The following is a 16,209-nucleotide window of genomic DNA, read 5'->3' as shown; positions in this document are numbered from 1 at the left end:
TGAGAAACACAACTGTGCCCTAGCATCAGGTCTTGTGATGCTGTGTGTAAAAGTGGATCAATATAGAAGAAACGATGAGTGGTTTACACAATTATTTTTAAAGGCATGTCCATGCGTTTTGCAAAATGCCCTATGGAGACTCCCCGTAGGACTTTTGGTTACCCAAAATGCATACTCACAATAAAAGGTGTATTGTGACTGAACCCCTTGGTAGAAGCATAATCATGGTATCAAATGAAAGCTTACAATCTGAAGTTTCTTGTTGGTATTTAAATTGTATGTCAGGGATTCTGACATAGAATGACTACACAAAATTGAATTGAATTTAAATTCAATTGAGACATAGTAAGATTGATTTGACAATGCACATGAAAAAGGTTGTCATGGATTCCCAAGAGTCCAAGCTTTCAACTGGTGTGTAATATTACTATGTTACATAGCAATATGGTGCATATTTTGATTTAGAATGTTGGGGGAGGTGGGGAAGGGGGGGTAAGCGTGATGTGGCCAGTACACTGTCTCATAACAAATCCTTGTTGAGTTTGTTTCATGTTTAGGAGGATAGTTTTGTGCTGCATTATAGCTTGTTATAAATCCATAGTTACACTTATCATGTTGTGATATAATTTGTATCAACTTAAGTTCTATTGGATATTACCAGTTTTTAACTTCCATTCCATTCAAGTCAGGAAGGGGAAGATTGGGGAAAGGTTCCAGTGGGGGCTGGCATATAGATGGGGAGTGAGTGTGTAGGCCTATTTGTGTGTGTGTGTGTGTGTGTGTGTGTGAATGCAGTCCATCTGATCAACAGGTAGGCCCTACAGTATGTGCCTGGACTCAATTTTATACACTGACCATCTTCTCTCACCCATTCATTTCTGACCAGGGGTAGCCTACACATGGGTGTTCTAAAATAAACACGTAGGCCTACAAATTGTTATGCAAATTATGAAAATTGCTTTTGTGTGTTCAGATGTCCTATGTTAACAAAGTTATTGAGCCTATGATAGTCAGAATAAAATAATACATTTTTTGAGATAAGAGAAAAAATTGTAATTTGATCGTAGCCTAACACAACAGGAGGGTTAAATGACGAGTTAGCTTTTAGTTGTTCAAAATACAACGCCAAAGCATTACACTTGGAAATCGAAGACGTCGGTCCTAATTGCATCTACCAACCAAGCTGGTAATGAGGTAAAAGCATGATCGTCTCGTTTATTTTATTTCAATTAGGCTATTAACGGAACAGTGAGATTTCGGAGGTAAACACATTGAGAAAGCTTGCAATTCAGGTGACGCTATAGCTTTAAATACGATTGTTTTCGAAGGCGTTTTCCGCAGCAGAGTGGCGCAGCGGAAGCGTGCTGGGCCCATAACCCAGAGGTCGATGGATCGAAACCATCCTCTGCTATGATCTTTTTCGCTCGTGGGTATTTTACATGTTGATATAGTATATAAATTGTTTGGTTAAAAACATATGTATGACCCATATTATGCCGTCAAGAAGAAAATCGGTAGCGAAGTCTGTGTTTTAGATTAGGCTATAACATGAAGTTGTGTGTGAATAATGGTTGTTATGGAAAGCAATTACTTTTAAAACGTAAGTGCACAAACCTAAAGAGACATTATCATTTCAATTGGGTGTTTCATTTTGCCCCATATTTCACAATAGCACGATTTTAACGTTTTCAGACACTAGATGGCAGCAAAACATCGGAAGGATTTGTACCATTGTTGGAAACTGCTGACACGTAAAATAAAAAGCTACATTTTACCATTTTACTAGTCTTAGACTAGAAGCACCCAATAACTGAGCCTCTTGTATTAGCTAGAGACCACAAAGTCATTTTTCTCTTCAACTAGGCCTATAAACAAATTGCTATTGGTTTTGTTTAGGTGTTTCATATTGGCACTATGACCAGCTGCCATGTGAGCTATGAGATATAGGCCTATCCTCTCCCTCATGACCACTTGAACTCACCTCTTAAGCAGTGTCCATACTGTGTATAGGTCAGTGTGCAATGACCAACACTCTCAGCCCCTTTGGTACTGCAGGGTGTCTTATTGTGGAGTGTTTTTGGTTGAAATGTCAAATGCGGAAGGGGGCTTTGTTAGTCTGAACAACAACAACGACACCAAAATACAATGTAATAAATACATAAATAAATAAATAAATAAATAAAACAACATTTCTCTCTCAGCGTCTAGTCAGCATCCAAGACCTTTAAAAACACAGTAAGAAAGGTTACATTAATGAAACATGGATATGTTAAAATAATGGAATGTGGGATAGACAGACCCCATGCGCCATGCTTCATCAGTCTTAAATAGATCATTAGGCAAACGTGCCTTCAAATACTGATGGATGAGCAGAGTGTCTTTTTTAAAATCATCTCATGAATTTGTTGTTCATATACCTTATTCTTTCTTAAGACAAGCTCTGAGCTGACATAATTGCTTACCAACCCACCTTCTGTAATGAGTCTCATCAACACAATGGCTCTATCATTGATTTCCTGACTCTATCCTCAATACAAAGAAGTTGAAAAGATCAAAGCAGCATGATGCCTCTGTGCAACATTGAACCAGAGACTGACTGCAGTTTGTCATCAGCAAGAAACAATTTAGATCATAAAGACATTTGTCCCCTCTTTATCTCTGCTGTCAGAATCTGAACAAGTGGAGAAAACTGTTTGGAGGCGTAATCTAAAATCTTGGGATGCGGTTCTTGGAATTTGTTCAGTCTTTTTCTTTGCTTGTATTAAATTGTCAGTGACAGGCCTAACTGAGTCTGGGGATTTTCTCTACATAACTTTACACAGCTTATCTCATGTAAATTGAATTGAGCTTTGTTTTTTCCCTCCTCAGCTTTTAGCTTCCTTTTATTCAACAAATGAACAAATTGCTTGCCACGTGTCTGAAAGACAACAAAGCACAAATTACACCATATGAGGTGTGTGGTTATTTACTCTGTCATGCAGACATCTCCTGAGTCCTGAGAACTACATGTTGTGGCGACTTATTGAAGCAGAACAGCTATACCACCAAGGTTCTGTTCTGGTTCATTTTGGTTAATTTAGCTCAGGCAGCCATTTCAAATAATTGTGGATGTTGGCCTTTTGATCTCCTCTGTTTGGTGATTTTTCACTCTTACAGGGACATGCATGAGTTTTTTTTTTTTGTCTTTTCTTCTTTCACCATTATCTGTTCCTTCAACACTGTCTGCAGGGCTTCCACACACAGCTGCTCGAAATCATTCAATATGGCGGAGTCACACACACACACACACACGCACGCACGCACGCACGCACGCACGCACACACACACACACACACACACACAATGGTTTGATTACAATGGAAAATAACATGGCCGACTGAGCTTTAAGCTCTAACGTGTTGTAAAGAAGATAATGTAAATTGCATTTGCTCTGTTTGTGTGCCTCAGACTGAGCACTGACAATGTAGCCGGTGATGGCACTGTGTTAAATAACTCTAAACTAACTCTGTGTCATAAAACTAACCTCATTTTTACTGTCTGTCCTGCTATCTTACACTGCCTCTCCTTGTATCTTACTTTCTTTTGTTCTTTCTTTGGGAAAGTATAGTATGGGGAAATGTAATAGGTGTGTTTGATGCCACATCATTTTTTAAAATACACTTTACCTTCCTGTTGAGCACTCTCCTCGTCTGGCGAATTACTAATATCACGGCTGTGCTCGACTGAACCAACTATTCTTTCCAGACAATCACATAATCAATCACTGTGCCATTCTCTGACAAGCCCATTGGACAGTGCCTGAACAGAGCAGGGATGGAAAGACCCCTTTAGCCTGCCATAGGACAGAGAGAGAGAGAGAGAGAAGAGAGAGAGAGAGAGAGAGAGAGACGGTGACTGTAGTAACATGTTAGCCTATGTTTTGAGTGTACTGTAGTTCTGTTGCAAAACATGGACACGGAATGTCTGAACAGACTGCACATAGCATGCTGAAAACCACATTCTTCCCGCTTAGGCTATAGTCTGTTTTGAGGTGGACATTTTCCACTTTTTAAAAGCAAGTGTAATCCCGATTGCTTGTTAGATGTGTGAATTAAATAAACTTCCAGAAACAATATGAATACATTCTGACCACCAGTTGGGCTGATTTGTTTCATATTAAAAGCAACATTTATTTGCCTTTTTTATATCTTGGCATCACTTTTTCACCTCAATTTGTTTGTGATAACTCTTCGCTGCCCAAATATGTTTTCTTGTTGAAGAATTCCTGTCCTGTTTACTATTATCCCAGCTTGATGACACGTTATTATCATGTCTATTAGTGGTGTGCCTCTCTCCTGCATAAGATGTTACCTACATACATCGGCTAGATACAACAATATGAAGAGTTTCGTTCCAAAACGCTACAGTATATCCACCATTTTAATGAATTTTCTTAAATCATTTTTTTACATTTGGTTTTCCAAGTAATTTCAGTAGAACTGTAATTGGGTATTGTTATTTGATTTATCGTTCAAAACAACACAACTGCAATTTGATTGATATTACCTGAAATACACAATTAAATAGCCTGACTTTTTATTTAAAAACGGAGATAGCATTTTGGAACCAAACTCTTCATATGATGCAGGGATGTAACAATCTGGTGTGAGTCAGTGTGCTGCAGCTTGATACAGCTCTTAATTTTGTTTCATGTAGACACCAATTTTCCATTATGAATGAAATAAAATATAGAATAGCACACAATAGTAGCGCCACCAAGTGTCCCAGATCTGGAACACATGGAATTGTGGTGCTGATTGGACATTTATAATTGGTGTCATTATGCTACACAAAGTTCAAAAGTGAATAAAAAATCCAATGCGATGAGACATCCCTGTGCATATTCTGATGTAATGTAGTCCAGGCCATGAAAATGTCTGGTGTTACCCTGCAGTGGCATCAGATGAAGTGCAGGAAAGTCACAGCTAGATTATTGGTGAGACTCACTCCACGAAATAAGCGGTCCAGCTTACAGTCACCCAAAAAATAACTAGCATAGTCTGCACTGCACTGGCATCGTGAAAGCTATTTTGCTGAATTGTGTTTTTCAATACGATTACAGTCGTAATCAACAATTTACTTATGTATTTTTGTCATGATAATGTAAAGAAACCAACTTTTATACTCATCTTACCAGCAGTGTTAGGCAAGTCCTGGTACATCTGGTAAATCTTGGTGTGTTCAGACCCACATGGATCAGATGGGATCAGCTGCAACATTTAATAGATTTGTCCTTGGCCCATGTTATACATATTCAGCAAATTTCAAGGACATTTGGCCTGTAGTTGTATCCTCCTGTTAACAAACAAATCAACCAGCCAACCCAACCAACAGGGGTGAAAACATAACCTCCTTGGTAGAGGTAATACTAATAATAATGAGGGGTATGCAATATTAACAGGTGTCCCAATTAACTAAATAAATTATAATCTGACTATAATCTGTTGTAGCCAAACAGGCTAATGCTAGCTGCTTTCTGTTAGGTTGCCTGTTAAATACTGTGCCTAGACTGACTGGAAATATGACTTCATGCACTACTGTATATACAGCAATAAACCAGTCCTACACTACACACAAATGTGAGCTCATGTTTGTGTTGACCAGGGTAGTGTGTCTGTTACATTCAGTTATTACCAGTTTGTGGATTAGTTTTATTTGAGAATGGCCATTGTAGTGGGCTAAAGTGACTTTACTGTCACTAAAGATCATGTATATATACTTTTTTCAAAAGATATGTAAAGATATATTAGTGAATGAGGCATGTTTTCAAAGGAAATTGACTTCTAACGTCAGGTCTTATAGTTCAGTATAGTTCAGATTATGTCAGAATTTGTATCAAAGCTTCAGTCTTCGAGTTTGTACCACAAACCACTAAAGTGGTTGTTTGTATATTTAGATTGATTCAGGGATCCACATACCGATGCAGTGTTTTTTTTTTTTTTTTAAGTTAGAAACAGTTTCCGATATGTGCCGGTAGATAGTTTATATAAATCTATTTCCTGATGATTAAACTTTTGATTAGATTTTTTTTTTTTGTCGGCCAGTAGTTCCATTTAATTGCACTGCTAATTATTTGTAGAGGGTGGTGAAGAGTTGATTATCTGATTAGCTGCAGATTTTTATGTTCAACATAAAATAAAAAGCCACAATGTGAGCCTTCTGTGGACTGGCCAAGTCACTGTTTACACTGCAATCTCTGTATGCATGTATGCATCTGCTCCCTAAAAATGAAGTGAGTAGAGCAACATTAAAGGAGTAGTAGAAAAAAATGAGAGAGAGAGATGGAGGGAAAGAGTGAGTCAGAGAGAAAGAGAATAGTAATGTGTCGGTCGCTTTCAAGTGTGTGATAAGGGCCTCTCCTGTCTGATAGCCAATTTCTTTTTTCATTCACTTCCTTTTATTTTATTTTGTTGATTAAAAAAAAGACAGAATAGGAGGCTCTGTTCTCAGTACTGCATGGCCACGGACTTTATGTTGTGCTGTGCGTGCAATGCAACCTGTCTGTACATGTGATGTGCAGACAAGGATCTTGCCATGAGAAAAGCAATGGAGTGTGACAACAGCGGGAAACTAGATGAGTGACAGTTGCATGTGACATGATGAGTCAAAACTGCTAAATATGGCCGAATTATAAAAGCCAAATGACACCAAATGAAGAGCTGTTTGGGAGCCAAAAGAGCTGGCTCCTATTGCTGCGCAGAGAGAGAGAGAGACAGAGAGAGAGAGAGAGAGAGAAAGAAAGGCAGAGAGAGAGAGAGAGAGGCAGAGAGAGAGATGGATGAGGATGAGTACCATGCCTTCAGCAGGTTCAAGCAGGCAAAAAAACATCAGCCCAGTAAATATTCAATTTAAAGGATCTCCAGATAAGAGGAGTTGAAAAATGGAGGCAGAGCCCATTCTTCTAGATAAGAGCGGACGGCGGCATCTGGAGGGAAGCAGATAGCAAACTCCCACGCCATCCCAGAGACCTTCTCCTCATGTGCTGCTCCGAAGGAAAGGCGAAGAAATAGTGCGCTTGCCTTTATCGCCAGTTCACAATGCATTTATATTAATTTATGAGGCAGCGAAAGCCTGACTTCTCCTCCGGAAATCAAGCAGTCGCTCATCATTTTCATTTATTTATTTTATTTTTTCTTCTAGTCAGTGTAATGGTGATTAGAGAATTTCAAACTCGACACACTGCAAGATGGTGTCTCACCCTTGTGCTTCTAAATCAAACATTCGGTTGTAGCACACTTGTCAGAAATGTCCTGGCAGCGCTGCATCCATTTAGATACTCTCTTCAAAGCTTTTTTTTCCTTTTTGCCTTTCTCAATCGCTCTCAATTCTTTTTCTCTCTTTTACCATGATAGTCCCTCTCTCTTTTCCTTTTCCTCTCTCTCTCTCTCTCTCTCTCTCTCTTCCTCACACACACACACACACACACACACCACCAGCTTACACCCAGCCACACATTCACCCAGAACCTCTGGAGGCGGATTAATTTGGTGTCCCTGACAAAGTGTGCAATCTATTCAAACGTTAATGAACTCACAGAAGACACGGCGTCGGCCTTTCAGTTCCTCAGCTCCTCGGGCTCGGCTAGCTCTGGTCGGCAGCTGGCTCGTCTGCCCGTTTCCACACTGACCGGCACGCTCGCTCGCCCGTGTATGCGTCGCCCAGGCCCTCTGGTGTGCCACGGCCTAATGCTTTTGTCACAGTGCTTTATCTCCCCGCTCACTCAGGCAGTGCATTGAGTCATCCTTCATTAGTCTCCACTCACACACACACACACACACACACACGCTCGCTCGCTCACCTGCGGCCGGAGCCTGAATGCCTAATTTTCTCAGCGGGGGCGGGTGGGCTGGGTCGATAGGCGATCTCACCAGGCAAAAACAGCGAGGGTGACCTGAGTGTTGGTCGGCGCGGGCCTCGCAGCCGAAGCTGTTACCGCGGCGATAAGAGTAGCGCAGAGTGATAACCTTCACGTGGTCTCGAGGACACTGTGGGCTCCCTCCATGGATTACTGCAGTGGCTTTCCTCTGCTTTCCTTTCTTTCTTTCTTTCTTTCTTTCTTTCTTTCTTTCTTTCTTTTTCTGTCTTTCTTTCTCATTCCACCTCTCTTTTATTTCTTTCCCTCCACCCCATCTCCTGAGCTCCTTCACTGTTAATCTTCTTCTCGCTCTCTCTCTCTTTCTCTCTCTCTCTTTATCTCTCTTGCTCCCACACATATGGGCACACACACACACACACACACACACACACACACGTATGGTTTCAACCTTGAGTTCTCTGCTCTGCTCTGGTTCATTTAATGGGTTCGAAGAGAAGGTTAATGTTGTGTCTGTTGCAGACGTAGTCACAAGCGCACTTCAGAATGCCCCAAATGCCCCCTCAAAAAGGAAAAGGCGCTTTTTTTCCTTTCAGATACTCAGGCAGATGTAATCTCTCCTAAATATTGGGACTAGACTCTTGTAGAAAGGTGTACAGGACAAACCTATTAAGAGAAAGCCTGTGACATTTTGATGAATTGATTGCATTAAAGAAGTTTGTAGCCTGCAGAGATTTTCATTATGATCCGCCGAAAACACTTTTGGTAAAATAGAACGGCGTGAAGAGCAGAGAGCAGAGACCAGACACACCGGGAGGGGAAAGCGCTAACACAAACGCGGGAGGGAAAGCGCTAACACTCGCACAGAATTGGGCCTCCATTAAATGCTGTTCCACTACGTTATTTTGGCATTGCACCGAAGTAGAGCTCATGCATGCTCTAGACTTGTGAGTGGCTGTCTCAGAAAGAGTACAGGTTAACTTTGTTTGGATCATGGTCACATCAGTATCTCCTCCACGATCCTATGCTGTGCCGATATGTGTCTGGTGTCACAGCAATCTACTTGGAAGGACCCTGCTCACAGTCTAAATTAAAACCTACTAATATTTTCTCATCCATCATCCAGTCGTACAGTGTGTTTTATTTTATGGTGTTTCACCACATTTTTTATAACATGTAAGCATATATAATATTTGTATATTCTGTTTCTGTTTCATTTGAATTTATAGATTCTAACTCTAGCTCAAACCTGCCAAGTGAATCCTGACTAGACCATGAAAGCGAAAATGAGAGTAACAGTTTAATCATCCTTTTAGACTATCCCTCTGATTCTCTAAATCTGTCTCTCACTGGGTCGTTGCCATGGCTTCTAATCATTTCTAATGGCTCACCGTCATTGGAGTAAAGATTGTCTTTTTCTGGGTTATCTTGACTTGAGCAGAGATCATTGCCAAATCTTTTCTTCACATAAATTCACTGGAGCCTTAAAATGTGACATTGGTAACATTATGTTCACATTTTCCTGGCAGGAGGGGGCGTTAAACAAATCATTATAGAAGGTCAAATGGCTGTGTGTTAGTCTGTGGTCTGTGTTAGGGCTGGGTGATATGGACCAAAACTGATATCCCGATATTTTGGGGCTGATTGGCGATATACGATATATAGTGTCGTAAGTGTTTCGTATTCACTCAACATGACAATTATGACAACACAACCAGCTTTAATTAGAAGGATTTCAGACTGCTCTAACACAGCTGTGCAAAAAAGTGTAAACAATAACATAGGCCTACCAATACCAATAGGTATAGTAGGCTACAGCTGCTCTGATAAAGCTGTGCAAATAACTAAAGACCAATAAGTCGACCCTGACTGACAACACACGCCTACATTGTACTGCACAATGCAATATTTTGGGCACAAAAATATTGCAGTAGCCTACTGCAGAAAAAAACCCTGCAGTTTTGTCACACAATGCAGTTTTTTTTACCAGGGTTTAATAGGGCCTAGATGACAAGCAAATGTAGCCTATGATGGCCTAGACATGTGTGACTTGCTATCAATAACAATTAAATAGTTTTAAACAATTAGGCTACTTAAACAACGTAACTGAGTCACTCACCAAGAGTGTGATAGATGCTACCGTCATTTTGTATGCGTTCATTACCATTTTTGCATGTTCCGGTTCGTAAGAAAAAATCTCTATGCACGATTGAATGGGGTTTCTGGAATCATAAAAAATTATGCCCTTAACTGCTCGCGAGTCCCCGCGTGCATATCCTCTTAATAAAATCAGTGTGTAGGTTGTCTCCCTTAGGACTTTAGATCTGCTATATCGCTAAACGCAAGCACCCATGAGTGTATTTAAATTAGCTAGGCTATGTACCAAAAATGACATTTTACCGTGAGTCGAAGAGCTGTAAACAGTGTTGTAACTTAAAGGACCAGTATGTAGGAAATAATGGAAAATAAATTGCAACCATTCCAAAAATTATCACGTCTAGTAGTCTTGAGAACGTTCACCAGTGTTTTGATTTTGGCCTACAGAACGTTCGGTAACAATCCTACAATCCTCGCTCCTTTAAATCTGCGTGTACAAAACCGCTTGGAGCTTGAGTGGAATTTTCACATTTCACAACGAGAATTCTCGGTTTAGCCATTGATGTGCCGACGGAAATAGGCATCAGCACCAACCTCTGATCACGGTAAACTAAATCTGACTCAGTGTCCGTCATGTTTGAAAGTTCGTAGTGCTGCTAGGGAGAACGTGCACACGCAAGGGGCGCAGTTGAGCTGAGCTGCGGCTGTCTGAATGGTCTGAACACAGAAGAGCAAGTGGCTTTGATAAAATGGCCCATTATTTGACATACCGGTATTACGATATTGTCTCAACTACATATCGTTTTCAAAAATATATCGGTTGTAGTCGTAATACAGTCGTAATGTAGTCGTTGAATGCCCTCATACAGACTTACACTACCTCCAGACCGCTGCGCTCCTCTGACGAACGACGTCTAGCTCTACCACCGGTACGCTCAAGCCAATCCAAACTTTTCTCATTTGTTGTTCCTCGTTGGTGGAACACACTGCCAGTTCCTACAAGGGCAGGGACATCCTTTTCCACTTTCAAAAAACTCCTGAAGACCCAGCTCTTTAGAGAACATCTACTCTCATAGCAACACTTACAACAAGTCTTACTGATCCTAGCACTCACCAGCCGTTTTAAACTGACAAGTAACTGCTAAAAACAGCACTCACCGACGCACTTATTCTTACTGTACTCTAATGTTTTTTTTAAACTGTCCTAAAATTGTGAGAATTGTTCTAAAACTTACTGTTTACCATGTTGTTAGTCGCTTTGGTTAAAAAGCGTCAGCCAAATGTAATGTAATGTAATGTAATGTAATGTAATACCGATATATCGCCCAGCCCTAGTCTGTGTTAGTCTGTGCACATAAAGATCTGTGTGTGTTATACTGTACTATGGACTATGAACACCCAGCCTAAAACCCAGACCTCATTTGCACACCGTAATACACAAACACTCTTATGCACACAGATTAACACACAGACCCCTATGCACATAGCCTAAGACCCAGAACCTAATGCACAAAGACTTGCGCAGAGAGAGCTTAACACACCTCAGTTTCAGAGCGCAACGCTTGAGTGCTTTCAGGCACTGATGGGGGCCCAGGGACTGTGAATCCCCTCAGAGTGGGATTTAAAGCCGCCTGGGACAGGTCAATTAGACAGGTGAGACTGTTTTTACTTAAGGCCTCTGTCAAAGCTCATTCTTTCCCCTGTCTCTCGCTATGTGTCTTTCTCTCTTACCACATATATTTTGCCTTGTCCATCTCAACACAAACATACCAACTCTTTCTCTCTTTTTTGTCTCATTTACACACACAGACACACAAACAGACACAGACACACACACACACACACACACACACACACACACACACACACACACACACACACACACAATCACTCTGATTCTGATCTATCTTTCTCTCTCTTACTCAAACACACAGACACCCACGCACACACATATACACACATGCACACATTGCTATTTCTCTGATCTGTCTTTCCCCTCTCTCTCTCTCACACACACACACACACACACACACACACACACACACACACACTATCTCTGTCTCCTCTCGCCCTGTCTCTCACAGGTTAAAATGCACAGCACTGTGTTCTCCGGCAATCTTAATGAAGATCTGTAGTCAGCCTGAGGAGCCACTGTCAGCCATGCAGGCCTGGGAGAACTCTGTGCTCAGTCTTATCACACTGGATGCCATTAAATCAGCTGTCTCTCGCACAAATCTCTTCAACCCCCACAACAACCCCCATCAGAGATTAGCACCCAGCGATTTCCTGCTTCACTGCTACTGGCTGCGAGTGTCAGACCATGCTGGTGTGAAACAACCACAGGTGAAGTGGTTTTAGTCATCACAGAGAAAAGGGAGTCAGGGTTTCAGATACAGTGGTTCTGTTGTATTGTATTATATTGTGTTTTTGAATTCAGCTTGTTTATTGAGGTTTGAGCAAGGCAATTTGACACACAAAAAAATCCCGGTGTTTACAGAATCTAATGTATGGTCGGTAAAATGAAATGCCTGCAGGAATGAAGAATTAAATCAAGGAAATGGGATTAAGTAATCATCTTCATGGCAAATGAATTCGACCCCATGCATGTATTTTTTCAGCGAGTCAGGTAAAAGTACAGGGGATTGATTTGTGACCATTCGTGCACATGAAACACTAAGAATGTCAGAAAATTACAGGTCTTGTGCAGTGCTGCAGGTTTGAAAATCCATTAAACAGTGTTTTGCGACAAGATCCCCATTTCACTGACACAGCACATCATTAAGGTCCCTCTAAAAGCAAAAAGCCATTTCCAGGTGACCCTCCTCTCTGACATGTCTCACACATCGTTTTTCTCTCTTACACACACACACACACACACACACACACACACACACACACACACACACACACACACACACACACACCGTTCAGGCTCTCAGGCAGGCTCTTTGTCCCCAGCCGTTCTCATCTCTCTAGGCATAGCCTCAGGTGCTGTGTTATCATCAGAAAACAGTATTCTGGCTCTGTGATTGTCTCAGCAACAGCAACGTGTGTGTTTGTGTGTGTGTGTGTATGTATGCACGTGTATGTGTGTTGTGTTTTTGCATGTATATATGTGTGTATGTATGGTGTGAATGTGTGTGTGTGTGTGTGTGTGTGTGTGTGTGTGTGTGTGTGTGTGTGTGTGTGTGTGTGTGTCTGTACAGTGTGTATGTGTGTATGTGAATGTGTGTGTGTGTGTGTGTGTGTGTAGGGGGAGATCGCCATTTAGCTCTTCTCCGCCCCTCATCTTCCTCTTATCCTGTTCCATCAGTCTGCAGGGCAGCATAGCGGGACCGCTGCCCTCACACACAGCCTCTTAGCGACAGGCTGGCCAGCCTGCACCAGGGGCTCCAGCAGCATGGCTCTCTTAGTCACCGCCTGGGAGGGGGCCCCCCCCTGCTCCTCCCGCTCTCCCCACAGCGCGCTGAGCGTCTCGGGGGGCTGGTAGCCCGGCTCGCAGGGGTCCAGTGGGTCCTTGGAGAGCAGGATGCTGATGGACGGCACGGTCCGATGCACGGTCATCTCGGAGGAGGTGCCGTTGCCAGCACCACTGCCACAAGCAGCAGCAGCAGCGGGCTCCTGGCTTTCCCAGACTTCGCGCACGCCCTTGTAGCAGAGCTTGGTGAGCTGGTGAAGTCCGCCCAGCTTGCGTTTCATGATCTCCGCGCACGTGATGGTCTTGGTGACGGCTCGGCCAGACCCGGAGAACACCACCTGTCTCAGGCCCGCGGAGCCGGCAGCGGACACGGCTGATCCGGCGGACGCTGAGCTCCCGGTTCCGCCACAGAGCCCTGGCGCGGTTTCGGTCCCGGTCGGCCCCTGCATGCGGGCCATGGCGAAGCCCATGAGGTTCCGAATCTTGCTGCCCTCCTTTACCCGCATGTGGAGCACGCCGGCGGCCAGCCCCGGGAATGGGCACGGAGACGCCTCCTCCATGCGGCACACCTTCTTGAAGCCCCCCTGCCCCGGTTTGGGGGGCGCAGCAGGGGGCACAGGCGTAGACTGCGACAGGGGCAGAGCCGGTGCTGACAGTGGTTGTGGTGGCAGCGCAGGGGGTGGTGGTGGTAGTGCAGGTTTAATGCAGGCGGCGATTCCACCCACCGCCATACATGTAGACTGAGGATGCCCTTTGAAGTGCTGACCCTGAAAATGCAGACACAGGTCAGGGGTCACGCCCATCTCCCGACTGGCCTGAGTGGCGACCTGCGGTGCGGCCAGCAGCCCGCCCGAGCCCACGACTCGGCACTGGCCGCTAATGTGTCCGTTTATGGCGCTGAATCCGGCAATCATTCTCCCATCCCCAAGGATCCAACCCGCTCACCTCACCTCACCACTGTCCTTCCCGTTCTTGACGTCCAGATTCAGAATGCTCAGTCAATCTCCAGGGCAGAGCAAATGGAATGAGAATTGCAAGTCTTTCTTTAAGTCCCCAGAGAGAGTGAAAGAATGAGTGAGAGAGAGAGAGTGAGAGTGGTTTCTGTGTCAGCACAGGAACTGTTGAGTCTCAAGGCAGAAGCTTGGGGAGCATTATCAAGCGGGCACAGAGGGCTTTGAAGGAAGCCTTTTAATGCTGCTTTTCAGAGAGCGCTGAGGAAATAAGATAAACGCAAATGGTGAATTAAGACTTCCAAAGCGAGCGAGCAAGAGAGTGTGTTAAAGAGAGAGAGAGAGAGAGAGAGAGAGAGACAGAGAGAGAGAGAAAGGGAGAGAGCAGTCAAACAGTAAAGACGGCTCAGCTAAGTGAAGGCTGCACCTCAAAAGAAAAATGCAATGTTGCAAACTCCCTCTCTGGAAAACAACTTTATGAAATGATTAAAAATCTGTTAAAGAAATGTTCAAATTCTGTTCTCTCAGGCTTGAGTCTTTCTCCCCATCATTCCTGGAAAAGTTTTTCTGTGCAGCTCCTCTCCTGCAGACCGTGTCTGTGTGGTGTTGGAGGAAGTTAGCGTGCTGTCCAGCTGTGACTTGGTCTGGGACGATCGGCTGCCTCAGCTTCTCCTCCTCCTCCTGCTCTTCATCTCTCCTCCCACCAACAGCAGCAGCCTTTACGTGTTTGTCACCCCCCCCCCTCTCTCTCTCTCAAACACACACAATCTTCTGGTGCTCTTTCACACCCTCTCTCTCACACTCTTCTTCTCTCTCTCTCTTTCTCTCTCTCTCTCTCTCTCTCTGTCTCTCTGTCTGTACCTTGGCTCAGAGTTGACTCCAGGCGTCGGCATCCCAGCGCATCCTGGTCGTTGCTCTCTATGGTCTCTGTGGTGCCGGCGTTCCTCAGCGGGTTTGAGAAGTCTGCTCTGTTTCCTCACAACCACGGGCGTAAGGGGACCAGCTCTCGCTCTGCCACGCTCACCGGGGGAGTGTCACAATGTGGAAGAGAGAAGGGGGAGAGAGAGAGAGAGAGAGAGGAGGAGACAGAAAGAGAGAGAGGCTGGCTCTGTGTGTGTGTGTGTGTGCGTGTGTATGTGTGTGTGTGTGTGTGTGTGTGTGTGTGGAGGAGGAGGTGAGGGGGGTGGTAGAGTGATCGCAGCCCCCTTAAAGGCACCGCCTCTTGCCAGTCGTGTGGTCAGGAAAAAAAACACACTCTCCTCTTCTTGTCCCTCGCCAGGCGCCGTTCATCTCCATGGTAACGGATGGCTGTGTCGTCCCTTTAAGAGCCAGGGCGCTGGCCGCTCAGCAACTTTGTCAATCTTTTTAGAGGACGTTCCGGCGACCGGACGTTCAGCGAACATGACTGATTAAGCTCCCCCCGTGTTCCTTGCTCATACACACACACACACACACACACACACACACACACACACACACACACGCGTGCACGTGCGTCATTGGCAGCAGCAGCAGCAGCAGGCGGCGGTGGTGGGAGTCAGTGAAGCCTTAAAAATGCATTTTCAGCTGTGAAACAATGAATTAAATTAGCAGCCGGCGCTCGTAATTGAAAACATCCTTCAAAGAGCTGCTCAAAGTCAGGGGCATTAAATTGCTCCGCACTCCCTCTTTACCCTGTTACATGTTTTTGAACATTACAATTTGCATAATGCCATCGTAATGGCAATGCCATGTCTTGATTGTGCCGCCAGTCACACCGGCCCCTATTTTCTGCCGGTTAGAATTGTCACCAGAATTGTCACCCTCGTGGGGGGGAAGTCTTCTGAAACCATCGAGAGCCTGGGATGAGAGTAGAGGGGGGTGTGGGTCTCCACAACCACACCCAATGCCAA

At 44.0% G+C, this 16,209-nt stretch overlaps 1 protein-coding gene and 1 non-coding gene across 2 annotated transcripts; one reads left to right on the top strand and one right to left on the bottom strand.

Moving 5' to 3' along the window:
* The first annotated feature begins 1,339 nt into the window (after positions 1-1,339).
* trnam-cau lies at positions 1,340-1,411 on the top strand. The gene has a single exon. It is a non-coding gene; the product is annotated as a tRNA-Met (tRNA).
* Positions 1,412-12,363: 10,952 nt separating this feature from the next.
* rpp25b (ribonuclease P and MRP subunit p25, b) lies at positions 12,364-15,391 on the bottom strand. Its single transcript, XM_048263131.1, has 2 exons — positions 15,179-15,391; positions 12,364-14,370 (listed from the first exon to the last, which is right to left on the bottom strand). Exon 2 carries the CDS (start codon positions 14,279-14,281, stop codon positions 13,259-13,261), a length of 1,023 nt encoding a protein of 340 aa, XP_048119088.1. The 5' UTR covers positions 14,282-14,370; positions 15,179-15,391; the 3' UTR covers positions 12,364-13,258.
* Between the last annotated feature and the right edge of the window lie 818 nt (positions 15,392-16,209).

Source organism: Alosa alosa, chromosome 14 (assembly GCF_017589495.1).
Source record: "Alosa alosa isolate M-15738 ecotype Scorff River chromosome 14, AALO_Geno_1.1, whole genome shotgun sequence".
NCBI lineage: Eukaryota > Metazoa > Chordata > Actinopteri > Clupeiformes > Clupeidae > Alosa > Alosa alosa.
This window is presented reverse-complemented; position numbering and strand designations above follow the sequence as displayed.